The sequence below is a fragment of the Neovison vison genome, chromosome 8 (genome assembly GCF_020171115.1).
Source record: "Neovison vison isolate M4711 chromosome 8, ASM_NN_V1, whole genome shotgun sequence".
In the NCBI taxonomy this organism is placed as follows: domain Eukaryota; kingdom Metazoa; phylum Chordata; class Mammalia; order Carnivora; family Mustelidae; genus Neogale; species Neogale vison.
The window spans coordinates 123,030,367-123,053,842 of NC_058098.1; the positions used below are offsets into that span (position 1 = coordinate 123,030,367).

General features: G+C 54.5%; 1 protein-coding gene across 2 annotated transcripts; it reads right to left on the minus strand.

Moving 5' to 3' along the window:
- Positions 1-45: 45 nt before the first annotated feature.
- Positions 46-23,407, minus strand: CAD (carbamoyl-phosphate synthetase 2, aspartate transcarbamylase, and dihydroorotase). 2 transcript variants are annotated; one of them, XM_044261892.1, is made up of 45 exons: positions 23,153-23,407; positions 22,744-22,883; positions 20,231-20,360; positions 19,198-19,340; positions 18,890-19,031; positions 18,529-18,700; positions 18,134-18,319; positions 17,822-17,934; positions 17,353-17,498; positions 16,951-17,082; positions 16,576-16,809; positions 16,222-16,443; positions 15,848-16,036; positions 15,468-15,592; positions 15,166-15,296; positions 12,517-12,629; positions 11,817-12,061; positions 11,370-11,616; positions 10,634-10,732; positions 10,222-10,446; positions 9,962-10,144; positions 9,547-9,765; positions 9,119-9,286; positions 7,773-7,955; positions 7,540-7,644; positions 6,878-7,117; positions 6,560-6,641; positions 6,127-6,293; positions 5,803-5,967; positions 5,497-5,628; positions 5,111-5,312; positions 4,564-4,754; positions 4,338-4,478; positions 4,014-4,115; positions 3,479-3,575; positions 3,196-3,246; positions 2,859-2,903; positions 2,585-2,754; positions 2,399-2,473; positions 1,645-1,857; positions 1,343-1,468; positions 990-1,145; positions 802-903; positions 505-599; positions 46-407 (listed from the first exon to the last, which is right to left on the minus strand). In XM_044261892.1, exons 1-45 carry the CDS (start codon positions 23,232-23,234, stop codon positions 305-307), a joined length of 6,729 nt encoding a protein of 2,242 aa, XP_044117827.1. In that variant the 5' UTR covers positions 23,235-23,407; the 3' UTR covers positions 46-304. The 2 variants fall into 2 exon arrangements, with proteins under 2 accessions (XP_044117827.1, XP_044117828.1); XM_044261893.1 differs by lacking the exon at positions 3,196-3,246.
- Positions 23,408-23,476: the final 69 nt, after the last annotated feature.

Sequence of the window (23,476 nt, forward strand, 5' to 3'; positions counted from 1 at the left end):
CACTTAGTATCCTATGCCGAAGCCGTGCAAGGAAGCAGGCCCTTACAAGCAGCTCAGCTGTTTATTTAGTCAGTAGAAAAATGACTTTACAGGTGTGCGGCGCGTAAAGGGAGACGGGGCCCCACCCCCACGCTAGAGCACTCCAGTCCAGTCCAGTGCCTGGTGCCTGGTCTGCAGGGGTGCCCGTGAGCACGTGAGCTATCTGGACGCCCCAGAGCATCTCCTAAGTGTGCTGCCCCCGTGGGGGGCACCGATTTCGTGCCCGGCAGCTGGGCCTGACAAGAAGGGTCTGAGGAGCCAAGTCCTAGAAGCGGCCCAGCACGGTGGCTAAGAGAGCCATGCGTATGTACATGCCGTTCTCGGCCTGGCGGAAGTAGGCTGCTCGGGGGTCCGAGTCCACCTCCACGCTGCAAGAGAAGGAAAAGGGTTGGCACACAGCCCACGGTGGCCTGTCTGGGACCAGGCGCCCTCCCCCAGCCAGCCGCCATTCTGAAGCCGCGTCACCTTATCTCATTGACTCGGGGCATGGGGTGCATCACCACCATCTTCTTCTTGGCCCGCGTCATGATGTGGGGGGTGAGGATGAACTGGCCGAAGCACTGTGAGTGAGACAGGGGCCCCGTCAGCGCCTCAGAGCTGGGCTGGCCGTGCGGCCACAAGCTTGCGATCCTCCAGGTCCCCTCCATTCCAGCCCTTAGTTCTCAGGCCCGAGGGGCCCCGTCAAGCTCCCGGGGCCCTGCCTTCCCCGCCACCAGTCTGGACGCCGCACAGCTCCAGGCCTCCCCCGACCATGGCACTCACAGCTTCATACTCCTGGCTGGAGTCGAAGCGTTCTTTCTGGATTCGAGTCATGTAGAGCACGTCGGTGTCGGGCAGGGCTTCCTCAATGCTCTCGAACTCCTCCTGGAGGGCGAGGCCGAGCCAGAGTGAATGCAGCGCCAGGCTCTCGCTGCCCAGCCCGCGCGCCCCACGGCCTCCCAGGGCCTCACCTGCTTGGTGCCACGGGCCGCCACAAAGGCCCGCACGTTGGCTGGCATGCGCAGGCTTGGGGGGGCCACGTAGCGCAGGCTGACACGGTACTGGGTGAGCAGACAGGCCAGAGAGTGCACGGTGCGCCCATGCTTCAGGTCCCCCACCATCGTGATCTAGGGGGAGGGGCCTAATCACCAGGAGGGCCCCCAGACCGAGCACCGGCACCTCCGCTTTCCAGCTTTTGCTCTCAGGACCAGGATGGAGGCCTCCCTGATGCAGCATGTCCTGGTGCAGAGAAGGTCCTTCCCACCGACAGACCCCGCTCCGGAGCTTCCCCAGGCGGGCCCCCAAGCTGTACCATGACCCTCACCGTCATGCCGTTGACAGTCCCAAGCTCCTCCCGGATGGTGAAGATGTCCAGCAGAGCCTGGGTGGGATGCTCTCCGACCCCATCCCCCGCATTGATCACTGGCCTCCGGCAGTGCTTGGCTGCCAGCTGGGAACACAGGAACAAGAAAGGAGAGCCTTGGCTTCTGCATCTCGGTGGCTCCCATTCCCGGTCAAGTCCCAATCTTCCTGGGTCCCCCTCCCTGTCTGGCCCAAGCAGAGCCTCGCAGTCAAGTCCCTGGGCCCATCCTACCTGACCCTGTCCCAGTGCGCAGAGCGCCTCACCTCCACCGCTCCGGGCTGCGGATGCCGAAGCACGACCACGTCAGCGTAGCAGCTCATGGTCTGCACAGAGTCGGCCAGGGACTCGCCCTTCTGGACCGAAGATGTGGCTTCTGAGAAGCTGAGCACAGCACCCCCCAGCCGGGCCATGGCTGCGGCAAAGGAGCTGCTGGTCCGTGTGCTCACCTCGTAGAACATGGAGGCCATCACCTTCCCCTGGCGGGAGTGCAATATTTGATATAAACATGGCTGCTCATCGTGGGGAAAGCACCGGCTGTGGCCTGCTTCCCCCACTGACACGGGAGGGGCACTGAGAGAACCCCTCCCTGCAAACCTCCTCGTGACCTGTCCTGACCTTGACGTTCCTGTGAGTGTCAATACTGAGCTAAAGGCTCCGCTTCCAAAAAAACCATTGCTAAGTACCTGAACGAGATACTCGTTGTCTGGGGGAGAAGGAAATACCTCAGTTCTATCCCATGAAATCTGTCTGCATAGATCAAGTGACCAGATTAGTAGGCTCATACACTGGTGCTCAGGACCCTGTCAGTCAGCTAAGTACTGGTCAGAGGAGGGCAAATGTGGGGGTCTGGGGGTCTGGAGCAGCCAGAACTTCCAGAGCAGAGAAGGCTGAGTAACTCATGGTGGAGGGTTTAGACTCACAGGAAGGGACCTATGGCAGGAGAGGGGGATCCTTCTAATCACCGCATAGCCCTGCTAAGAGGGTCCTGGACCCACAGCCCACAGCCCTGACCCTGACCTTGAGTATGTCGAGGCTCCGCTCCTTCTGTACCATCATACGCAGTGTGTGTGCCACATTGAACAGGTGAGACATCTAAGAAAGACCCCCACGTCAGCTGGAAAGGCAGTGGTCCCCAGAGGTCCTAGCCCCAACTTCCCAGAGTCTCAAAGCTCTGGATGTCCCCATCCTCCCTCCCCCAGGCACCTGATCCTTGGTGAATTGCTGGACAGACAGGATATGTTGACCCACTAATGAGTGCAGCAGGGGTGAGGTCTGGGGGTGCAGCAGGCCAGGGGTCCCCAGGTTCTGGGGTGACGCCTGTCTAGGTACTGGTGGTGGTGGGTAGCAGGTGCCATCAAGAGTTCCCATCAGCTCTGCAGTGAGGGACGGGGCAGAAGAGGGGGGTCAGAGGGCTCCTCCTACACAGGCCAGCTGAGACAGGTCCCCGAGGTGAGCATGTGTTCCAGGGGAGTCTCACCTGGTTCAGCTGCCTTCCGGGAGGACTTCTCCTTTGGCTCCTCAGCTACAAACAGGGCAACAGGACAGATGTAAGCCTGCAACTAGTGTTTGTGAAGATCCCCCATTTCCCCCGCATTCTGGACCACAGTGTCTGTGTTAAACCAACTCACACAACAGCAGCTGTAGCAGGTTAGGGGAAAACAAGAAGGACCGACAGCCCGGGGGACACACAAGTGACTTCCCACGGGGGCTGCTGTGTGTGAGCAGTGGTGCCCTCCCAGGGCCCTCCCCGGTGGCGAAGGGATCCTAGGCAAGGGGAACGGCCAGGCTCACACCAACCAACAACCTGGATTTACCCCACGTTCTGCTGCCCCGTGGGATCCCAGCTCCCGGGCGGAGGAACACAGCTGCCCACAACAAGAAAGGGCCGTGTGAGAAGCTGCGGGGTGCCTACCTCATGCTGGGGAGACTGATTCAGGCAGAGGAGGGTGGGCAGAGCAAGTCGGACTAGCATGAGGGGACGGCCAAAGGGACAGGGTAAGCGTCCACCAGGGACACTGTGGGGGAAGAGGAGCCTGTCCCTCCACATCTCTAAGTCCAGGTGGCCCCATCCTCCACATCACAGGACCTCCCTCTTACCTGGCAGACCTGGATCGGAGGCTCGGTGGATTCGGGGTGGCAGGTGGAAGCGGCCATCGGGAAGCCCTGGTACGGCCCGGCGGGGCCTCTCAGGTGTCTGGAGAGAGACAGGCATTTTGTAAAGTACTGACCCAACGCCTCAAGTTCATTCCTCAAGAAAAGCCAAACCACTCACTGTCCACTGCGAGAATGGAATGGATCCCATTCTCCATCACCTCCCCTCAGATCCGTCTTTCTGCTATGCTGTGCTTGACAGAAAGAGACAGACTAGCCTTTTAGAGGCGTGTGCTAGCCCCATGACAGGCCCCCAGATAAACCTCCCGCTGGGTTAATAAGAGGCTTATCTTTCCCCTAGGTAGGTAACCTCCTAAACTGAGAGTTGATTCCATCTTCTACAGTAAACAAAGAGGTAAGTGGTGGAAATCTTAAGTGTCGAGTACAGAGCCTTCTACCCCCGAACCACCCATGAAAACACCTGTGTTGTTCGCCCTGTCCCTGGCTGCACCCCCCAACACACCCCCCAACCCCCAGATACCGTGGTTATCTCACTGGTGGCAGGGGCTGGAGGCGCGAGCTGGGGAACAGCCCCCTGAGGCCACTTGCGTACATCCTGTCCGTAGCCAGGGGGCACCAGGACCTGCGGACAGAAGGCAGCAGTGGGCGAATAAGCCGGGGGCAAAGAGACGGACTGAGACCCTAAAAGAATGGAAGCTGGCAAAAAGAAGTATCATCTCAGGGGACCTGCGCTCACCCCCGTCCACGGCAGCTCAGGGAGGTGGTGGCACCACAGAGAGGTGCTGGGCGGGAGGACAGCGGGACGAAGTCACTACTGAGGATGGGGCTTGGGCCATACGCGTACCTGCCCGTCGATATAGGCCACCTCTCCTCGCAGGACCACGCGGCGGACGGTGCCCTTCACCTTCTGCCCCTCGAAGGGCGTCCAGTGAGCCTTGGAGAAGGGCATGTGGCTGGGGATGGTCCACTCGTGCTCCAGATCCACCTGCCCATAGTCACGGGTCAAGCAAGAGGCGCGCGCTGCAGAGCCCCCCACCCCCACCCCGCCCGCCGGGCCTGCGCGCCCGCACCTCCACGTAGGTGTCCTCCTGGGGGGGCAGGTGGAAGATGCGACGGGGGTTGTGGTGCAGGCGCTGCAGCAGGTCGTCCAGACTGAGCCGGCCCTCGCTGACGGCCGTCAGCAGCAGGGGCAGCATGGTCTCCAGCCCCGGGAAGCCGGGGGGAGGCTGGGGCCCACACTTCTCCTCCAGTGTATGGGGGGCTGGGAGGGAAGAGAGCAGCACTGTCAGGCCCGACCACCTCCCCGTCTGGGGAGCCACACAGGCCACCAGGACCGCACTGCTGCCCTAGCCCCGACGCTTGTCTCTTCGGGGTGGTTATGTGGGAAACAAGTACACGGCGCGGCTGCACCCTGGGGGACCGCACCTTCCGCCCACCTTCCCGTATTTACAGTTTTACTCATTTGCTCATCAGTTCCTTCAGGGAGGATTTATGGAGCACCTGTCACAGCCCAGGTGCTCTGCTACGCGGGTCAAGGCCCAGTCCTCGCGGAGCCTAGAGGCCCTGAGCTGGGGCCCGAGCCCTGCTGGGCAGCAAGTCTGCTGTGGGGCCTCTCACCATGGTCTGAGGCGAAGCAGTCGATGACAGCCATGTTCTCCCACAGGGCCTCCACGTCCTGGCGGGAGCCCAGCTCGGGCCGGACCTCCCCCTTCCCTGAGCCCAGGCGCTGCAGGTCATCGCGGCTCAGGAACAGATGGTGGGGGGCCACCTCACAGGTGACTGGCAGCCCCCGCGCCTTGGCAGCTTTAATCAGTAGGATCTGGGTGGGGGGAGAGTGGGGAGATCCAGCGGAGGCCTCCCTCATGCCCTGCCCAGCAAGGTCTCTGCTTCCAACTTCCCCTCTAGGAAAGGGACAGGGCAGACAGGCCGAGTGCTGGCTCCACGCTCCCCGCGCCCTCTGACCCCCAGCAGGAAGGGCCCTGGGACCTCCGGTGGACTCTCACCTCCTCCTTCCGGGCCACGTGACATATGTGCACCGAGCGCTGGGTAAGCTGGGCCACCATGAGGACGGCGGCCACACTCTGCCGCTCCGCGTGGGCCACAATGGGGAGGTGGGAGGGCCACGTCTCAAAATGCTGGGGACAGAAAGAATGTATCAAGGAGCGTGCAGAGCCTTTCCTGGTCTGAGCTCATCAGAGCCCAGAGGCCTCCTAGAGCTCTAGACACTTTATTGCTGTTAGCCCACTCTATGGGGTCCTCAAGCTGGGAGGCACCAGCTGGCTGCCTCCTCCCACGGGCCCACTCCCTACCTCCATCCACTGGGCCACACTGTCCAGCCGAAGCTCAGAGAAGGTCTCGTTGAGGTAGAGCTTCAGCCCAGCGGCAGACCCGGCTACAGCACCCAGGGTTCCTGCATTTTCTGACGAGGCTCCGAGAAATAAGGCAAAGTCACAGCGGGCGCCAGCCTCTGCCAGCTGGAGAGGGTACACAGGAGATAAGGCCTATTGGCATCCGTGCCAGCCTGGCACCAGTGGCCTGGGCCCCTAGGCTTCTGCGAGGGGCAGAGAGAAGAGGGATCCGGGAGGCAGGCAGGGACATCCGGGACACCAGGAAGCAGGAGTGCCAGGGCTCACCTTCTGGGCCAGGGCGAGGGCCGGCGCATCAATGATGGGGGGCCGGGTATTAGGCATGGCACACACCATGGTGACGCCCCCAGCCAGGGCAGCAGCGGTGCCTGAGGCAAAGTCCTCCTTGTGCGTTCCCCCCGGCTCCCGCAGGTGCACATGGATGTCAATCAATCCTGGGAGAACGCGGACATGACAAGATTAGACAGCAGTTCAGAGACACGAAGGACATCAAACAGGTGAACTGGGGTGGCAGGAAAAGCAGCAGCAACTGATATGAGCGAGAGGCGGCAAGCTTCCTCCATCAGCGGCACAGTGGGTTGTGGGAGCAAAGAGCTCAGAGAGGGCTAAGCTGGCCCCCACGCTCTGTGCCGTCCAGACAGGGTCCGTACCGGCTGCTACCAGTGTGCAGAAGCCAGGTTCTGCCAAAAGATGCACTCACCAGGAAGCCTCACAAGCTTTTGGGAAGTCATACAGTCAACGTGCACCTTCAAAGGAGGGGCGGGCCCAATCTGGCCCAGGGCCTGCAGGTGAAAAACCGCAGTCAGCTCTGATTTCAGGGGATCCTGGGAGTTGTAGGTAGGGACTGGGTTTCCCCCATAAACCAGGTTCTACTCCCCCTCTCTACCTACTTCTCTCTCTCTGCAGCTGCAAAGGCTGATTATTGGCCTACTTCATACTGAGATCTCCCAACCCCTCACTTCTCCCTCTGGTCCCATTAACACTGACTGTTGCCTCCCAGCACCCAGGCCCCAGTCACCTCCACAAACAGTTTGGTGCACTTGATATCAATGATGAGGGGCACAGAGAAGTCAGCGGCCAGGCGCCGGGTGCGGTAGCCCTTAGTGACAAAGGAAGAGAGACGCCGGCCCCCGGCCCCACGCATTGACAGGTTAATCACTAGCTCGAAGTGATTCTCAGCCAGCTGCTCCAAGATGCTTCGCTGCGGCGGGCACTCACCATCCACTGCCTCCTCAAAGTGCCAGTCCACAGCAGTTACCTGCGGCCCAGAGACAAGGTCAAGGGCTAATCTGAGCCTGGCAGGAGTCAGGAAGGACAGCCTGAAGGGAGGGAGGCAGCCTAGGAACCCATGGGGAGACTGGGGACCCACAGGGTGGAGACCGGGGCTGCTCTATTTGCTACTGGTAAAGTATGTTTCTTGACAGGAAAGACATCTACTCTATGGTTACCAAGGCCCGTGTGGTATGAGCCCACACCTGCAGGTACAGAAATAATATTCTGGAAGAAAATACACTGAAAAGGTTAATAGGGCCAAAGAAACTGTAAGAAACCTTTTTCCTTGCTTTTCTGCATATTCTATTTGTTCTACGTGGAACACACAGGACTTGTACAATGATAGAAAAAGCAGGGGAAGAGAGAGAATTCTCTGGTACGTGGGGTAGGCTGCGGGAGCTCCTGTACCTTGACACCATGCTCAGTGTAGAAATCGGCGGTGCCCAGACTGGCGTAGAGGCTGTAGCCCAGGCTCTCTAGGAGCCGCACGGTCGGGAGCAGCTCACTTTTGTTCTGCACCAAGCAGAAGGAGGAAGAGGTTGTGGCTCTCCCGTCTTCCACTTCAAGTCAGCCCAGGCCCAGAAAGCCAAGGCCATCTGCCCCAACCTCTCTGGGCAGGGCCCCCAGCCCGGGGTCTGTACCTTATAGCTGCCAATGGTCAGCAAGATGTTCTTCTTGGGGATCTTAAAGCCAGTGCTTAGCATGGCCTTGAGGTAGGCCTCGCAGCGGCTCTCCCCAAAGCCAGCCACCTCCCCAGTGCTGGTCATCTCCACGCCCAACACCACGTCGGCACCCGCCAGGCGTGAGAACGAGAACTGAGGGACCTGAGGGAGCAGAACGTGAGATGCCAAGGCAGAAGGGGCCCGACTCTCCTCGCCAGGAGCGGCAGCCACGGCCCCTTCTCCTTGGCCTCATCCAAAAGGCAAGGTTAGCCTTCCCCGCTGCTGCTCGGCCCGTCAGTCCCCTGCTTCCCAGACACACTCCGGCTCTTCCCTCAGTTTCCACTCTGCCAGTCCTTTCTTTCTTTCTTTTTTTTTTTTTAATTTTTAAATTTTTTTTTAATAAACATATAATGTATTTTTATCCCCAGGGGTACAGGTCTGTGAATCGCCAGGTTTACACATTTCACAGCACTCACCATTCTGCTAGTCCTTTCTACAAGGCTATTCCTTGGCCTTGGAACACTTCGTCAATAAGCTCAGCAAATCAAATTTCCGGACTGTCCTTCAAGACCCAATTCAGGGGGCGCCTGGGTGGCTCAGGAGGATAAGCCTCTGACTTTGGCTCAGGTCATGGTCCCAGGGTTCTTGGATCGAGCCCCGCATCAGGCTCTCTGCTCAGCAGGGAGCCTGCTTCCTCTCCTCTCTCTCTGCCTGCCTCTCCGCCTACTTGTGACCTCTGTCTGTCAAATAAATAAATAAAATCTTTATCGGGACGCCTGGGTGGCTCAGTTGGTTGGACGACTGCCTTCGGCTCAGGGCGTGATCCTGGAGTCCTGGGATCGAGTCCCGCATCAGGCTCCCAGCTCCATGGGGAGTCTGCTTCGCCCTCTGACCTTCTCCTCGCTCGTGCTCTCTCTCACTGTCTCTCTCTCTCAAATAAATAAATAAAATCTTTAAAAAAAAAAAAAAAAAATTCAGATACCAACTCTCCTCCTAGGCCTTCCCAGGTCGCCCCTTTTGGAAGTGGCATCTCTTTTCTGAAAACTCCTCTGGCATCTTATTCTTATCTCTGCTATGTAGGTTATCACAGACTGTAACAGAAGCAGGTTTTCGGACCCAACTTCCCTTGCGTCCCATCACTCAAATGTGAGCTCCTAAGGGGCAGACACCACCCTATCACCCTTACGGCCCAGGGGTGCCGTGCCCACAACAGCTGTTCTACCATGGGTGCAGACTGACCTACCATGGGTGCGGTCAATGACCGCTCTCCCACTACGTGCCTCCTTGCTTCTGACTTCTAACCTCAAGGCTTCAATGCTCCATACCTTTACGCCCACGACTCCGGTGCCGGTCATGAGCCCCACAGGTTCCACTTCTTCCCCCATGATGACCCGTGTGGCCAATGCTACTAGGTCCACACCTAGTGTCTTGGAGACGAAAGGGAAGGAGCGAGAGACACGCACGTTGCATTCGATGACTTTCAGCTGGTCGTCCTGGGGCAGAGAGGGGACGATCAGGCCTGCTGCACGCTGGGCTTGCTGATGCTACTCCACTGACCTTGACTCTCCCCCTGACTTACCACTCTGTGGGGAACCAGTCAGGAATAACTAAATGTCATAAACCCTGACTAGGACCCCCTCCCTCCAGCTCCTGAGCCTACTCAGAGGAAGACAGAAGACAGTGAGCCTTGCTGGCCCTGCGGCCCCACAGAACAAGGGGGTGCTAGTCCCTTCCCTCAGTCCGCAATTACTACCTTGGCAATGAGCTGCAGATTGAAGGGTCCCGTGACCTGCAGCTCCTGGCCCACAGCATGCACGATGGCTTTAATCCGCTCTAGGGTTTTGGCAGTGATGTCCTGTGGTGGGGTCACCAGTGTGGCATCACCCGAATGCACACCCGCATTCTCTACGTGCTCAGAGATGGCAATGGCTGCCACCACACCATCACGGGCCACAGCGTCCACGTCGATCTCCTAGTGGGGAGGCGAGGGCAAGGCAATATGGGCAGTGGGCCATTATCTTCTCCCACTTGCCTTAGGAGGCTCCCTTCCTTTAACAACCCTCCTTCCCGGTCCACCTTGACTACGAAGTGTTGCAGGACCAGAGAGGGGAGTTTCCACCAAAGGCTGGGGAACCCACCCTTGTAGATTTCTTTGTCTGTGGCCCTACCTTGGCCTCCTGGATGAACTTGGAGATGACCACAGGGTGCTCCTTGGAGACGGCTGCCGCGCTGCTCAGGAATCGTTCCAGGTCTCCGTCAGTGTAGGCCACGTTCATAGCAGCGCCGCTCAACACGTAGGAGGGGCGCACCACGCAGGGGTACCCCACTGTCTGGCAGAACTGGCGAGCAGACTAAGGGTACAGCTGGGTTGGTCACGCTCACTCCTGACCTCTTCCCGCTTCCAGCCCCCCACCAGGCCCCAGCCCACCTCTAGGTCACTGAGCTCCCTCCACTGAGGCTGACTGATACCGATGGTGTCGAGGAGCCGGGAGAACTTGAAACGGTTCTCAGCGGAGTCGATGGCTTCAGGGGATGTGCCCAGGACTCGGCACTGCTGCCGATGCAACGCCATGGCCATGTTGTTGGGCAGCTGCCCGCCCATGGAGAGGATCACGCCTTCAGGGTTCTCTAGCTCATAGATGTCCATCACCACCTTGGTGTAAGAAGAGAAGCGAGTGGAGGCAGCCGGTGGTCAGGGATCTGGGCCTTCCCGCTCACTGCTCCTCACCCTCTACCCACTTCCCCTCACACCCCACAAGTGCCAAGGAATCTTGGATCAGCCAGCCACTCCCACGTGACCCCGGCCCCGCAGGCTAATGAGCAGTCTTCATTCTTCTCACCTCAAAAGAGATCTCATCAAAGTACAGTCGGTCACACATGTCATAGTCTGTGCTGACGGTCTCTGGGTTATAGTTCACCATGATGGTCTTATAGCCCATCTGTGACAGAGAGGGAAATGAGATTTAGCTAGGAAGTGGGAGGAAGAACAGAGAAAAACTAGGGCAAAACCCCCTTCTTCTTTTTTTAAAGATTTTATTTATTTGACACACACAGAGAGAGAGAGAGAGAGAGCAAGAGAGAGAGAGAGCGCGCGAGAGATCAAGTAGGCAGAGAGGCAGCCAGAGGCGGCGGGGGGAAGCAGGCTTCCTGCTAAGTGGAAGGAGAGTCTGATGCGGGGCTCAATCCCAGGACCCTGAGATCATGACCTGAGCCGAAGGCAGAGGCTTAACCCACTGAGCCACCCAGGCACCACAAAACCCCCTACTTCTAACAATACTTCAGCTTTCTCGGAAATGGCTGTGAGGGACACCTGCCTTGGGAGGGAAGCAGGGCCAGCACTGGAGGTATCAGAGAAGTATGCACGAAGTGTTGGAGAAAAGACACATGCCCTGTGAGGCCGAAGATGGCCCAAGGGGAGGGCTCCCTCTCACACCTAACCCCACTCCTCCCAAAGCCCTAAGACAGATGGAAGTGTAGCAGTTAACAGAAAGTGCCAGGATCAAGTGTGGGCAGAAGGCGACTGCTGGACCTGAGCAGAGCAGTACAGGGACCAGTATGAAAGACTAGCTCTCGGACCTTTCGGAGCTGCCGGATGCAGCCCACGGCACACCAGTCAAACTCAACGCTGGAGCCAATCCGGTAGACGCCAGAGCCGAGGACCAGGACATGAGGCGTTCGGAAGGTGAGGTCATGGGTGGTGCCCCAGTAGGTCAGGTACAAATAGTTGGTCTGGGCTGGCCACTCGGCCGCAACCGTGTCGATCTGTTTCACCGCCGGGCAGATCCTCTGTTCCTGCCGCAGCTTGCGAATGGCCAGCTCCGTGCTGAAGGAGAAGAAGGGTCAGAAACAGAGCCCTGGGGGGTGTGGCAGGGAGGACTATGTCAACGAGTGAGGTCCTGGGGCAGGGAACGGAGAGGAAGATAGCCCAGGGACGAAGGTCAGAGGCCTCCAAAGCTCCGAGGGCCATGCACTAGTACAAAGGCCCCACATCCTCCGCCCCATGCCCTCACCACCACCTCTGACCTCAGAACGGCAAGGGCAATCTGCTTGTCCGAGAAGCCAAGGCGCTTGGCCTGCTGCAGCAGGTCTGGGGGCAGAGGCCGTCCACGATGCTGTTCTAGCAGCTGCGTGTGCGCCACGATCCGCTTCATCCCGTGCAGGAACCAGCGGTCGATGCGCGTGAGCTCGTACAGCCGCTCCACCGAGTAGCCGGCCCACAGAGCTGCCGCCACCACGAAGATGCGCTTGTCGGTTGGCGTCTCCAGCTCCTAACAGGGAGGGCAGACAGATGGATACGGCAGGACTGCGGAGAGGGACGTGTCCAAATGTTACGCCTAACAGTCCCAATCCATTTGCAGCGCGTCAGGAAGCCTGGAAGCAGCAGCGCCACTGTTTTAGGAGAGGAAGCTGCAGAAGAGGAACAAGAGCCAAAGCTCTGCGATGGCAAAACCTGTAGGCAAATCTTGGCTCTGTGTCCTTCTGGCTGAGCAGCCAGCGTTCTCAGCAAGCTCCGCCAGCTCTCTAGGCCTGTCTCACTGTCCCTGGAAACGAGCTTAAGAACACATCCTCATGTAACGATAGAAGGGATGAACCGCGAAATTCTCAGCCATGTGGAAACACGGCACCACAGTAACGACTGCTGCTCCTAGCCGTAACAAGCCCGTGGGCTCAGGGCAGAGGGGGTCCACTTCAGGGGTGCTGCCAGGGGAAGGGAGCCACTTACCATATCACTGACCGGCTTTACCGTGTGATCAAAGCCCACACAGTTCTCATCTACCATCCGAAGAGCTTTCTGGAAGGCCTCCTCAAAAGAACGCCCAATGCCCATGACTTCACCTGGAGGAACAGGATGTAAGGACTGAGGGCCTGGAGGCAGGAGGTGCTGCCGCCCAGAATTTCTACCATTTAGTCAGGTCTCTTGGGACAAGTCCCACGGTGGTAGTATGTACGGTGTCTCATTGTTGAGGAATCTTCCACGGAAGTTCCTTTCCTTAGCATTTTCATGACCTGTGTTTCTTAGTGACCGCAGAATCAAAATGTCTAAAATGGACATAGGGATACTGGGACATATCACAGTTTATCACAGTGACCCAACCCCCGACCGTTATCCACTTAACTTGCTTTATTCCAATGATGATGACACTGTCTGAGATCTGTCTCATCCTTTCAAACTTCTCGATAGTCTGGATAACAGGAAGATGACCCACTACTTTTTGGATCCATCCAGATAAGCACGTTTACAACACTTATTTTGAAGTATTTCTTCCTGGGCTTTTTTTTCAAATAGGTTTTATATATGGTTATAGAACATGTACAATTTCTAACCTGCTTTTTCTCTCATAAGCTTGTTCCCACATTGCTGTGTGATCTTATTACCAAACGTTTAATTCCTTTATGATTTACTGTAACTGAACTGCTCACTTCTGGAAGGACACCTAGCTCTGAAGTGTTTATCCTTCTAAGTGAGGCTGTGATGTCTTTAGGGCTTTGGATTATCTCCTTAGGATACATTTTCAGAAGTGCAGGGGCAATAGATAAGGCCCTTAATAAATATTACTCGCCTCACAGAAGCTTGTGTTTCCTAATACAGACGTAAGTCTAACCACCTTCTAAGAAATATGTATAATTATTTTAAACAATCTTTGCTCACAAACGAAAATGTTACCTCATTTTAAATTTTTATTTACTAATAAAAGGGAACTCCTGTCTCTACAAACCTTCCAGGTTTGCTTATTAATCTCCTCTTCCATTAAGTTTTTTAACGTCCTCTGACAATTTACCCTAGGGTCTTCAAGTATTTCTTAACAATGATATTTTTCTAATTACAATCCTAATTGTTTCTTTAAAAGAATTTTAAAACACCAAAATGCTAATAGTAGTGTTAGGGAAGTGGATGATAAAGTGATTTTATTCAACTGCTTTGTAATATGCTTATATTATAAAAGTGTTGATTTGGGGAAAAAGAGAAACCCTCCACATTCATACATGCATGTCTATGAAGACTATGGAATCACTCACATATATACATATATACACATCTATCTCCAAATTAATCTGTGTGTGACATGATTATAGACTAGTCTTCTGTGGTTCAACTACTTTGCTAATCTCTCAATGGTTCATATATCTTACTTAAATAATAAATGTTATAGAAAGTTACCAGGCTCACATTCTAAGGACACTTCAACAGACATAAAACACTTAAAAGTCTCATCTGGGAATCAATCTTTTTCCTATTTTCAGTCCACTTCTCTTTACCAACAACTTAATTATGGCTTCAATCCCATGTTTATTATAATTTTCATGTAACAGAAAATTCATCTCCAGAAGGAACAACTTGGCAGTCTTGTATGATTTCTAAAAATTCCAAAATAATATCTGAGCTTCCTTCGACTTGCCTGTTTAAAGGCTACTATTGCTCTTAATGGAAATTTGGAACATAATGAAATGCTCTTATCCTTAGCTGAAGCACTGTGGTATGTGAAATGCTTGCTTTGGTTGAAATGTTTCAGAACAGTCTGGAGTGACTTAAAGGGACACCACAGGGAAGCATGGTGACTCAATTCCAACACATTTGACCACCGCTTGGATGTTGACTATTACACCCAGTCGTTGTTCGCTGCTACATTTCCTCGTTTTTATGAAAAAGTTCTCGGATGTCCTACGCTGATCTTAAACGTTGTGTTAAAGCAAAAATAAAAACAAAAACAACGTGGTGACCATGGCAGAAAGCACCTGGAGGAGGAGATGGGCGACACCAGCTGCCACGGCAGTTCTCAGAACAGCAGGCCTCACTTCCCCGAAGCATCAGTACTCAAATTCGCACAAAGAACAAACTGTCACTGGTATTAAAAGCCTAGTGATGAGGCCGTGGGCAAAATGCAACGCAAGGCCGTGGGGAGAGTTTCACAAAGCCGCTCTCGCCGCCAACAGGAAACCAGAGTGTGACAGAGGTGCATGTAACTAGCGACTGGATCTGGCTTTCCATTCTTGGCTCTACCCTCTCCTCAGCCACGTCACCTGCCTTCCGCGGGCACCTCAGTTTACTCATTTGTCAAGCGAGAGAGGGGAGCTAGTCTGATGGCTAACACACCCTCCCAGAGATTCTGACACGCCCGCCATCCGGGGAGCAGAGGTGGCATGTGTTTTCTGGCACAGAATTCCAGATGCCTCCGAGTCCCACTCTTGATGAGGACTACCAAGTTTGAAACGTCCCTGTGAGCTCTCAGAAACCATGTTCTCAAGCTGCTGCTAACACTGGATCTGAAAGGCTATGCCAGGGAACTAACTCTATGACATTCTAGATTCTTAGGGATGCTGGGACGCCAAAGGGTGACCTGAGGAAGGGTCTCCTGGGGTATGTCTCTCTCACCAACACTCTTCATGCAGCTCCCGATCTTTGTGCTGACACGGAGGAACTTGCTGAGGTCCCACCGAGGGATCTTGACCACACAGTAATCCAGGCTGGGTTCAAAGGCTGCTGTTCCCCCTGTCACGGAGTTCCTGGGAGCCACCAGGTGAAGGTGCCAGGACAGAGCGGGAGATGTAAACAGTGAGCTGCCAGACAGCTTGCTCTGTCCCCACACATTCAGACCAATGTCCTTTCCATAATCCCTGTCCTGTGAATGTTTTCTTCAGCTCCCCTCCCCGTCTGATCTTTCCCCACCCTCGTACCTGAGCTCCGGCAGAGAGATGCCCAAAGCTAGTTTGGCTGCCACATAGGCCAGTGGATAGCCCGTGGCCTTACTGGCCAGGGCAGAGCTGCGAGACAGCCTGGCATTTACTTCAATGATGTAATACTGCAAAAAGAGAGAGAGAGAGAGAGAGTGTTGCCAGATAACTGGCCCAGAAGGCCTACCTAAGAGAGCTATCAGGAAGGCCAGAAAACAAAGCCCTCTCTGAAGGGAGAGATAGCAAAACCACCACCCCCAACCCAGTCCAACCCTACCAGGCAATCCTGACTTCTACTCCAAGGTCTGCAGGGTCAAAAGTCCCCAAAATTATGGACGGGGTCCTACCAGCTAGGACATCACCTCCAAGGCCTAGAGTCTCACCTGCTCAGACTCGGGGTTCAAGGCGTACTGCACATTGCACTCCCCAACAATTCCAAGGTGCTGGGTCACCTTGATGGCTGTCTGCCGTAGTAGCTGGTATTCCCGGTCATTCAGCGTCTGGCTTGGAGCCACCACTATGGACTCACCAGTATGGATGCCCAGTGGGTCCAAATTCTCCATGTTACACACCTGTGAAAGAAGGTCCCATGGAAGGTCTCAAGAGAGACAGGAGACTGCATCCCACGGCCTGTTGCTTCTGGTGAGAGCTCACTGTGGGTCTCAGGGACACTGAATCCTCACAGATCTGAGCGCCTGGCACTGCTCTTACCAGACCTCAGACTGCCTGACAGTACCCCCACCCCACCGTTACTCACCGTGACACAGTTGCCATAGGCGTCTCTCACCACCTCGTACTCAATCTCCTTCCATCCCTTCAGGGACTTATCGACCAGCACTTGGCTTGTATGGGCAAAAGCTGGGGCCACAAGGGCAAACAGCTCCTCCCTGTTGGAGGCAAAGCCAGAGCCCAGGCCACCGAGGGCAAAGGCAGCGCGCACCAGCACAGGATACCCCAGCCGCTCGGCGGCAGCCTGGGCCTGTAAAGAGCGGAAGAGATGAACAAACAGATCAGGCCTTGACTGCTGGCTGCACAGAGGGTGCCTGGCCCCAGAGAAAACAAGAAACAAGGACAATGACATCCTTCCACCGTCCTACAGCCAGCCTCGAACCTGTTCAAGAGAATTTGCCGCCTCACTGGGGGCCACATGCTCGCCGATCTCTGCCATCCTGGAGGCGAAGGCACGCCGGTCTTCCGTCAGTTCAATGGTCTCCACGGGTGTGCCCAGGACACGGACCCCATACCGAGCTAACACTCCAGCCTTTGTCAGCTCCACGCCACAGTTCAGAGCTGTCTGGCCCCCAAAAGTCAGTAAGATGCCATCTGGGCGCTCATTACGGATCACCTGAAGGAGGAGAGGAATAATAAGCATTAGGACCTTGGGGGTCCATAGGAGAGGAGCAAAGGAGTTTAGGACCCAAAAAGACCACAGGATGCCCCTACCCACGTGGGTCCCCTCCTCAGACCAGCCTTACCGCAGTCATACCTGGGTTACGTAGTGAGGTGTTATGGGAAGGAAATAGACCTTGTCAGCCAGCCCCTGGGAAGTCTGCACTGTGGCGATGTTGGGGTTGATCAGCAAAGTCTGGATGTTTTCTTCCTTCAGGGCCTTAATCGCCTAGAGGGACAAAAATGGCCTATCAGCCTTGCCCGCAAAAACCAGACTATCAACGGTCTTAGACCCCCCGCCTGTCTCTTCTTCTCTCCCTCCCTGTGCTCTCAGTCCCTAATAACCAATTCCTTTTCCTCAGCACCTCACCTTTCCACACGTTCCCCAAATCTCCTGGTTCATTCCCTCCCTACAACCAACGTTCACGCCTCAGCCCTCTCAAGACTACCCGTTCCTGAGGGTCACACACGCAGAGGGACAGGGACGGACACACTTTACCTGAGAGCCTGAGTAGTCAAACTCTCCAGCTTGGCCAATGGAGAGGCCCCCAGAGCCCAGGATCAGAACCTTCCGTGGTGGTGGAAGCCCAGAGCTTGGGCTGGGAATTCCAGGTGGACAGAGGCGCTCAACCAGCCGCTCTCGAACTGTGGAGGCCAAGAAAGTCATAGAGCGTTCGAGCTGAATGAGAGCTGAGAGATCATCTACATCAACCCCCTCGGTTTACAGCAGAATTCAGAGTAAGTCATCCCTCTAGTGAGTAGCAGAGCCAGGACAAGAACCTAGGACTCAAGACCCTGGAGCTCGTTTTCCCGGAAGAGGCATAAATAATCGTCGTAGCTTGGTTGCTTTCCCATCCCATCCCCTTCACCTACCAAGCATACCTCCCTTTCCTGGGGGCATGTCCATCCCGTCCCAGAGCCAACCCTGTTCTTCATTCTCCACAACCTGGATCTACTCAGGTGCTTACCTGTCTGGCCCCCAGGGTTCCCAGCTGTGGCTTCTTTCACAGTTTCCAGAAAGATATCAAAAAGTAACTCCATGTCTGAAGGACCAGCTTGGTGCTCTGGGTGAAACTGAACACTGTCAAAGAGAGGACACGTGTCGAAGAGATGGGGTCACGGAACCCATCATCATCCCTGGCTTGGAATTGGCAGCCTCAGGGGCAGGTAACAGGATAGATGATGGGGCCCACTGCTGTGCTTTACTTTTTTCTCTTCAAGACCCTGGGGCTTCTACGCTGTAGAGAGTCAGTCACCCTGATGGAATCGCCCAGACTCACCTGAAGAACGGCAGGCTGTCGTGTACGATGCCTTCGTTGGAACGATCGTTGGCGTTGGTAAAGAGAGGAAGCCAGCCTGCTGGCAGTGAGTCTGTTTCCACAGCAAAGCCGTGGTTCTGGGATGTCAGAAAGCAGCGCCCAGACCCCACCAGCAGGCATGGCTGATTGTGGCCTCGGTTCCCGTATCTGGAGATGGAAGCACACTGAGTCACTGGTCCCTTTCAACACCCCCCCACCCTTCACCACTCTACCGAACCCAGCGTCTGTTGCACTCAGCACCCTCAACCGACCCCTGCTCCTGTTTCAACACTAACCAACACCAACTCTATTCCCATCCCCAGACTCCCCACCACTCACGTCAGTAGTGCGGGCCTTCCTCTCCCCACAAGTCCCACCTCATCTTGTATGTCTTGGCCCCAATGGCTAAGGCCAACAGCTGGTGTCCCAGACAGATCCCGAAGACAGGTCGGGGATTAGGCTCAGATAAGACACGGCTCAGTGTGGATACCACACTGGGATAGGAGGCGGGGTCACCAGGGCCATTACTCAGGAAGACACCCTCATACTCTGGAGGGGGCAGAAAAGATGATGTCAAAACCAGTCGCCGAACCAGAGAGACACACTCGCAGCCCTCACCATCAGAGCAAAAGCCCTGATCTCTGTCTCCTTCCCTGCAACTTAGAGCAACTAGACCAAGGGACGGATCTTCCACCCATGCTGCCTGCCTGAAGCCCTGAACACACCCCAGCTACTCACCCCGGTTGTCTAAGGCGTGGTCCCACGGTACCACCGTGACCTCAGCACCACGCCGACAGAGACATCGGATCTGATTATACTTGAGGCCACAATCCAAAGCAAGGATCCGAGGGGTGCCCCCTGCGTTGAACACCCGTGGAGCCTGAGGAAAAAAGGGCAACAGTTGGCAGCTGCGATCAGTAAGGACACACAAACACACATGAACCCCTGCCTGAGGCCTCAGCTCATCTGCCCTCAAATGATCACCCCAGTTATGGTGATCATAAAACTACCCGAGCTCGTACCACTCTCCCACTCTACCTCGGTACCTTAATGGAGACCTCTGGCACCAGCGGGCGGGCATTCGGGTCCAAAAATGGCAGTGCTGAAGGCTCTGTCCCATCCTGGACCAGCTTCCCCAGCAGAGACCCTTGCTCTCGCAACTTCTTAGTCAGCTCCCGAGTATCCACTCCTGTCAAGAGAGCGTACTCTCAGAGATCACACTCCCTCGACGCAGTCATGCGTGCGGTCAGACTTTCAGAAGCACTGCATTCCAGAACCCTGAGTCACACACAGCTGCTCTAGGGGCATCAAGGTCCTGGGCCATCCTGATGGAAGTACACTACCATGAAGTGTTCTTGCTAAAAATATCACATCTGAATTGAACCACGACATCTAGATTTGTTTACAGAAAATGATACTGGGAGACAAAGAAGCAGCTAAACAAAACTACAGGAGCGTAATCAACAAAACGCGGATTGTGGGATGCTCTAAAGGAAAATGCACATATTTTTGTCAAATGGGTTATAAGGTTTGTTGATCAAAGGGACATATCAACCAAATGTAACACAGAGATCTTACTGAGATCTAGATTCAAATAAGCAGTAAAAATAATTTCAGTAAGAGAGAAATTATAAATGTTGCCTGGATTTTTGATATTAAGCAATTACTGTTACTTTTTTAAAGACACAATAATGTTATTGTGGTTTTGTTTTAAAAAGGATTCCCGATGGCTTTCTTCACAGACACGGCATTATCTGTGGATGAGATGATACAATGTTTGAGATCTGCTTCGAAAAAATGAGGGGGTTCTAGTCGTAGTGGTGAAATAAATTTAGTCCTGAGTTAATGACTGCAGAGGCTGGGGATTCATTATATTATTTCCTCCTTTTGTATGTTTGAAATTTTCCACTGGAGCAAGAGCTCCGTTCCTTGTCCGACCCCCAAGGCCCAATGTAAACCTTCCAAATCTGATACATTCTATCACAACCTTGGACTCAAGGCCCAAAAGTGCATAAGACATCTCTTCTTTCCATGCAGGCACCTGGGCTATGCCCAGAAATGATCGCACTTGCGCCATACCTTGCAGGCCAGGTATCCCGTGCTGCTGCAGCCACTGGTGCAGGGTGCGGGTGGCACTCCAGTGGCTGGGCGTGGGGCAGCACTCTCCCACCACCAGTCCTGCCACATGGATCCCCGAGGATTCAAACCACTGTCAACCAAAGTAAGAGACTGTGAGGAGCCCAGGCCACATATCTTCCTATCTTCTTTTCCCATTGTACAACAGGGGCCCTACACTTCAGCCACACTGAAAGGACTGGTCAGTCCTTTAACACACCAAGCAACTCAATGCTTTGGTCTTTCCCCATATGAAACACTGAACACCAGGCCCCCATTAATAACTGCGAATGAGCTTTTCCTTTCCTTCCCTTTCTTTTATCCAAAACAGAGATTACACATCCCACTTCTGTGCAGATACCCAGGGCAGCCTGTGCCTCCTTAGGGTTCACCTAGACTCACTTTACTTCTTGCTATTTACATTGTATATAAATGTGTTTCAGGATCTCCCTACCACAGGAACTATGAAGGCCTCAGGAACAAGGAGTCTGACACACAGCAGTCAACAAACATTTACTTAGTGCCCACTTAGTGCCAGGCATTGTAACAGATGTTGGGGGAGGAGCAGTGAGTGTGCAAAAAGACAAGGTCCGGTCTTCACCAAGTTAATTTGCTACTTAAGGAGCCTGAAAATTGGGGCACCTGGGTGGCTCAGTCAGTTAAGCCTCTGCCTTCGGCTCAGGTCATGATCTCAGGGTCCTGGGATGGAGCCCCGCATCGGGCTCTCTGCTCAGCGGGGAGCCTGCTTTCCCCTCTCTCTCTGCCTACTGCTCTGCCTACTTGTGACTTCTTTCTCTGTCAAATAATTAAAAAAAAAAAAAAAAAAAGAAGCCTGAAAATTAACAAAGCAACAAGCAAGTAAATAAGATTATAATTACAGAGTATGAGAAAAGCAGAATGTAAGATAGATGCAAATGCTTTATTAAATAAAAGTTCAAGATAGGAGAATAAGCATGATTATGCCCCTCCCCTCTTAGTAGGGGATTATCATTTTTAAAAAAGTTAGTGCAAATTCGCTACCCAGTATATAAGCATTTAATAACTAGAGAACTGGGTCAACTATGTGGGAGGGGATGGCATACTGAAGTCACATATGTTTAGTGGTAGAAGGTTTAAAAGACGATGACTGTTGAGTGTTCCTCAGGCATCTGCAGGATAGTGTGGCAGAACTCTCCATGGCCGGGTAGACTCATCTGTATACGAACGGGTGCCTTCATAGCACATGTGCCACAGAAACATCCACGGGGGACTTTCATCCTGGTCCTGTTAGTTGTCTCGGTTTTGCAGGTTTGTAAATGCTTATTTTGTCAGTGGGTCTACAGCTGACAAAGCTGAAGAGGGACCATATGTTAACCACCACACTGCATTATAAACAAGAAAGTAGTCTACAGATTGGTGATGAGGAATGGCCCCTTCCAGGACCTAGTGTTCCTCTCCTAAGAGTTAGGGTGAATTAAAGAATTAAAGGCTCACTAAGCGGGGAAAACCAGGACAAAATGCACTTCAAGGAATACTGCACCTAGGCTGGGGTGGTTTCCACTAATAATTTGTCAATTTTTTTCATTAGCAGAACTCTTGGTGCAACTTAGTTTCCAAATTCCAGAGAACAGGTAGAACCTCACTGTGGGAGGAGACTGAGTTTTCTTATCTAGAGATAAGAACTCTACTGAAAAGTGGCAAAAATGAGTCAAGGTCAGGAAAATAGGTTTAAAAAGAGTATCAGCGGGGTGCCTGGGTGGCTCAATCTGTTGGACATCTACCTTCGGCTCAGGTCATGATCCTAGGGTCCTGGGATGGAACCCCATGTCTGGTACCCTGCTCCTGGGAAATCTGCTTCTCCCTCACCCTCTGCCTGCTGCTCCCCTGGCTTGTGCTATCAAATAAATAAAATCTTAAAAAAAAGAAAAGAAGTATCAGCCTGACTGTGTGGTAGATGAACTGGGAAGGGTGTGACCCTAGCTTCCAGTCCCTTTCCCACTATGTAATCTTTTTTTTTTTTAAGATTTTATTTATTTATTTGAAAGGGAACGACAGTGGAGAGGGAACACAAGCAGGGGGAGTGGGAGAGGGAGAAGTAGGCCTCCTGCTGAGCAGGGAGCCCAATGCAGGGCTAGATTCCAGGACGAGGGATCATTACCTAAGCTGCAGGCAGCTGCTTAATGCCTGGGCCACCCAGGTGCCCCTCTTTCCCACTATGTAGTCTTAAAGCATTGCCCCCATCACACCACTCTGCTGCTAAAAAATCTTCACCGGTTCCTTACCAAAGCCCAGACTCTCTGGCTTGGCATCCAGCGAGCGTTCTGTGCCTCTCGAGATACTTCAAGCCCTGGGTAGGATTTGTCTTATCACTTCAAGTGTGTGTGTGTATCTTTGTTCTCTCCAGGATGCCCAACTTAACGTCAATGTCTTCACTTGACTAATAGTTAACGATCATTGGTTTGAAACGGAAAGTAGAGAAAGCATTTGGGTGTGGCTACCTTACTGAGACCGAACTCATCCACTTCATCTGTGGGGATGCCATAGTTGCCGATCAGAGGATATGTCAGCACTAAGATCTGTGCTTTGTAGGAAGGGTCAGTGAGGGCCTCGGGGTAGCCGACCATGCCGGTTTGAAACACTGCAAGAAAAAGGCAGGGCTGGGGCTCGGGCAGGGCTGGGGCTCGGGCAGGACATCCTTCACAACACTGTCCTGCGCGATGACAATGCCCCAGCGGTGGCTGCCTTGACCTTGAGGGATGAAAGGGGCTGGGATGGGGACAGGGGCACCAAATGGGGGTGGGAGGAGGGTATGCAGGCGGGAAAATGGCGGGTTTGGGCAGGGCAAGCTGGGCAGAGAGGGGCAGCAGAGAGTGGGATGAGGTCGGCAACCGGCTCGAGCTTGCTTACCCACTTCCCCGGCAGTCGACACAGTGGCCCCAAAGGGCTGGCCCCGCAGGACCGACCCATCCTCCAACATCAGGGCCGCCATGGGAACGGAGCTCAGAGGCGGGGGCGAGCACAGAGAAGCGGCAAGCGCAGCAAGCCCCAGCCGGTGCTGGAACCACGTGAGGTCGGCGCGCCAGGAGTCGGTCCACGTGGCTAACCGCGCCGGTGGCTGGAGCGCGGGCCGCGGAAGGCGCAGGAGCTCCAGGCGCGCTGGGCGGAGGCGGACTGCGGCGGCGCGAGCTGCCGGCAGCGTGAGGGGCGGGGCCCAGCACGCAAGGGGCGGGG

Coding starts and splice junctions, on each gene's coding strand:
- CAD (XM_044261892.1), bottom strand. CDS start 23,234: ATGGCGGCCCTGATGTTGGAGGATGGGTCGGTCCTGCGGGGCCAGCCC. Junction 6,294..6,559: donor AAAGCTTGTGAGGCTTCCTG/GTGAGTGCATCT, acceptor GCGTTCTCCCAG/GATTGATTGACATCCATGTG. Junction 4,479..4,563: donor AGGAGGACACCTACGTGGAG/GTGCGGGCGCGC, acceptor GACTATGGGCAG/GTGGATCTGGAGCACGAGTG.